Raw genomic sequence first — 4418 nt, forward strand, 5'->3', positions numbered from 1 at the left:
ACTGTAGTAGCTAACAGGAATACTACAGAATCCTAAATCAATCCATACATTAAAATACTTAGAAGGAACTACAAAAAGAGCTTAGCTTCAGCACTTAACTACACAGATGCACAAAAATAAAATCATAGAACAAAACACATCACCTGGGAAAAGAGCATTATAAAGAATTTATAGTAATAACCAGAGGTCCATAAATAAAATTTTTAAAAAGGGAGAGAAGCACACACTTCATTTGTGTTTTGGTTAAGGAAAATTCACTTTCGATCCCATTCTTCATTTCTTCAGGTAACAACACTTATTTTCCAATTGAAGCAGAGAACAAACCATAAGCTTCTCAATAGGCATCATTTATGTTAACACGTAATAATTTTCTGTACTCACCTGGTTATTTGTGCTCCAAGTGTGGGAGAAAAGAAGACAAACATTACCTATAAAACAGTGTCATCCACTTGATAACAACTAAATTTACCCGACATACATGTTTCTACTTTGAAAAAAGAAATATTCTATTTTAGGAGTTGGTATTCCAGATTGCACTTGAAAACCTATATACTGCCACATACCTTAACAAGTTGAAGCTAAGATCTAGCCTTTTTGCCATATGTCCATATTTTCTTCCTAGGAATTCTGGAATCTCTTCACAGTCCTGACTAATGTAGGACACCTGAGAATTGGAAGCAACAGGGAAACATTTCATGAGTAGATTTAGTAGTTTCCCTTCCAGATTCTGTCTCATTGATAAAATGACAACATGCAAGACAATGAATTGTCATTAAGCTTTAAACTACCTAAGTTTTACAGATATTAAGTCTAAAACACAATCTCATTTTCCTATTGATACCATAAACTAAGTATTTGTTACATCTATAGTCTTTATGTATGTTTTGTCTCCTTCCAGGTAAAAATACTTCTATTAAATATACCACATTTCTTCTATTTCATTGTAAATACTTTGAGCTAATGTTACATTGTATTACCATTCTAATATGCTCCAGAAGAAATTCGTTTGAAGGATCAGAAGCCATCCAAAATATCTTCCCGTTTTATGCTCCATACACAACAAACAAAGATTGTTTTCTAAATTTTGGTGCAGAAATACCTAAGGAGTGTACAGTCAATCCATTCTCCTAACCATTCCTTGAGAAGATTATTACGCCCAATAACATGCTAGGGACAGAGCAAGAGGGCTGCCCATGACCTGGAAAACTAAGCCTGCAGCCTCTTTTCAGACAGTCATGGAAATCTTAAGGATTTCTGGCTTGACCACCTATGATCAGATCACACTTCTAATTACCCCTCAAGTACATGTAAATGTCTTTTCTCTTTTTCATACCAGCCCATCTAACCCACCTTCAGCAAACATAGGAAGAATTAGTGGTAGCACAAAAACCAAGCTACTCAGATTCTGTTTGGTTTTATTTGTTTTTAGTCAGGATGAAGTGAGTGATAATATTTCCAGAAAAACACAAAAAGTAAAGCAGCTAAACTTTTTGTATCATTTCTGTTGCACTGTTTTAGAAGTCATCGGTTTGATTTCTTTGAAGAAACCCCACAAAGCTTTTCAAAACTATTCTCATAAATTCTATTTATCTATACTGGCTCATCCTTTCAGTGTTCAAAATACCGGCATTTCAGATTTTGTGCTGCAGAAATCTTAGTTTCCCTTAATGGCCAACTTGCTAGTTAAGTACCACGTTAGACCACTATCTATACAATACTGTTATATATACATGCTTAATTATAAAGTCACTTTCAATACTATATATCCCACTAGTCTAAAATATGTTAGATGAAAAATATGCAAAAAAAAGTCCATCAAACTTTGTTTTGATAGTATTTCACCTTCTGTTAAAACAGAAACTCCTCTGCAGAACAGACTGACAGTATGTACTTCTGCAAGTCATGCTGATCTCCTACGCTCTGAAAACGATTGCCTCTGATAATACTATATGGCATCCCATTTAATTCATTTTGTTCAATAACTTCAACAGATAAAGCTGACAACAGTGAAATAATTTTTATGAGGAGAAAACAGGTAGCTTGAAGCTCAGTGTAACAACTTCTTCCCCTTGTTAAATCAGACCTGCTCTTGCAATATAATCTGCTGCCAGACATACACACAACTTGAGCAAATATAAGAACAAAAGGGAAAGGAATTGTTTTGGATGGAACAGAAAATGTTTTGCAGAATTTATTAAATTAAACATGTCGGGGTTTTCCTCCCGTTTACATCCAAGATACTTACAATGCATTTTACAACACACACAAAGGTATGCATAAAAATTGTTTCATTCTTCACTGAAAAGCAGATTTCTTTAAATTAGTGCTTGCAAACCCTTTGAAAGGCATCACATTAACAGCTTAATAATATTTTGGATTAAGCATTTGGTTCAGTGTAAAACATTGAAACAGAAATGACTAAAATATGATGCCTACTAACACTAGGAGGGCAAGACTCTCTTGAGCAACTACAAACATAGCAAGAGCACAGACTCTCACTTTGCTTTTCACCCAGGGTGGAGCAGCTGAGAACGAGCAGGGGACTCTGGCCTGTTACACGCTGCTTCAAAAACTTACCTGGCCATAAAAGTTCTATCCACAAGAACAAAGTTGAAGAAAAAGGTTCATACAAATGTGGTTTAGAGCACACAGGAGGCAAAATACACAAAATGTTACAAAGCTTCAGCCTCTGAACTATTATATGCAAATATATTTACACAACTGGTACAAACAGATTATTCACAGGCATATTTGCAGATGACATTGTTATCATGACCTTTTAATGCTGAGGCCTTGTAAAGGCATTTTACATCCATGGAGTCCATTTCAGCACACTCACAGTACAACACCATTTTTCAGTTTAAAACTATTATATTTATTTTTCCAGGAAATATACAAAGAGCATTCAGCTTCATACTTCTACACTCCACAGACAGGAATTTGCTTCAGATATCAAATAACTCTACAGTAAGAACAACAGAAACTGCCAGCAATGCAATACATGATAAGCCTTTTTGAAAAAGTTTTACAGAGTTATTTCCCCACTCTTCTGCTTTTTAGTCTTTGAACAACACTGATATAAAACAAGACTTCAGTAGACAGAAGAAAGAAGACTATTTCTTCATTTTCATTGTTTCCGTTCAAAATCATCTGCTCGTGAAACAATAAAATGTACATAATTCAGTATTCTTCCTTTTGCTTCCATCTCAAATACCCTCAAAATGAGTATGAGCTTCCATGTACATATCCAGAGACATCACCACTGAGAGATGAGAGCAAACTTACTTTTCCCAAGACTCCACCTGTTTGGCTGCAAGGCACATCAGTAACAGAAGATTTCTTAGATTTTTCTATATCAGTCACAGAACATCACACAGGATTAAAAACTGGATGTAGAGGTTTCCATGGCTTAAGTGTCCAAATCAAATACAGTACAGGTTGGTCACAGTTAGTCATTACTGGTGTCCTATTCAATACCCCACCAAAATGTTCAGTTTCCCACAAAGGCCAGCATCAGATAGGCTATGGAGGCCTGAGAAATTCTTGCAGACTCTTCAACACACTGTATGCAATTCAGGAAAAAGGTATGTTTTTACAAAATATTTAAGACTTCAGTTAACGATCAATAGCAGTTGCACCTCTCTTCTGCTTTAGTTTCAGAGCACATTACCATTTAGTCTCTGTGATCATTTTACAATGATACTGTAATCTTAATAACCCATAGAGTAACATCTTTATTAAGGAATGTCACCAAAAAGGTCATGTATGAACTCTCAATACTGCATATTCTCTCCCATTGAAGGGAATTATATCTGGAGAATATTTCCAGTCAGCTGAGCATTACATTTTACTCTATGCTGTTAGAAGATTGTATGGTGGGCACATAGCCAAATTAAAGGGCTCAAGGTATGCTCAAGGGAAAAAGGCAGCATGTCCCTCAGTGCCAGAGTGCACCACAGAGACCACAGGAACTTTCCTGCAGCAGCTGTAAAACTAGCCAATTGCCTTCATACTGCACACACTTACATGAATTCTACACAGAGACAGTGGCCAGATTAAAGAAGCAATTAGATGGGCATCATCCTGGTTTAACGGCAAACCATTTTCAAAAATAAGTCACACTTCCTTCTCTTTGGAGGAAAAAAAAAAAATTCTAATTTTAGCCACAAGTTCATCACTAATGTCATAAGCTTTTAGCCAGATTTTTTTCAGTAGCCATACAAGGCGGTGGGTAAAGGCCAGCAGGATGTGTTATATTTCCCAACTTCTCTCTAACCAAAACGAAACGTACATAGTGTTTTAATTTCAGGAGGAACAACACTTAGCAGATTTCAGTCCTTCTCCGCGGCCTCCCCCAGCCCGACAGAGCAAGCGCAGCCCCGTGCTTCATCCCGCTGGGAGCGCGCTGCGGCGGGAGC

General features: G+C 36.6%; 1 protein-coding gene across 7 annotated transcripts in view; it reads right to left on the bottom strand.

Moving 5' to 3' along the window:
• Positions 1 to 4418, bottom strand: part of CUNH10orf11 (chromosome unknown C10orf11 homolog) — a 747072-nt gene that overhangs the window by 611273 nt on the left and 131381 nt on the right. For all 7 annotated transcript variants that reach the window (XM_017746251.1, XM_017746252.1, XM_017746250.1 and 4 more), the window contains one exon: positions 564 to 664. In XM_017746251.1, coding sequence (XP_017601740.1) covers positions 564 to 664 — 101 coding nt within the window. The remainder of the gene's footprint in view (positions 1 to 563; positions 665 to 4418) is intronic.

Source organism: Corvus brachyrhynchos, unplaced genomic scaffold (assembly GCF_000691975.1).
Source record: "Corvus brachyrhynchos isolate BGI_N302 unplaced genomic scaffold, ASM69197v1 scaffold279, whole genome shotgun sequence".
Classification (NCBI taxonomy): Eukaryota; Metazoa; Chordata; class Aves; order Passeriformes; family Corvidae; genus Corvus; species Corvus brachyrhynchos.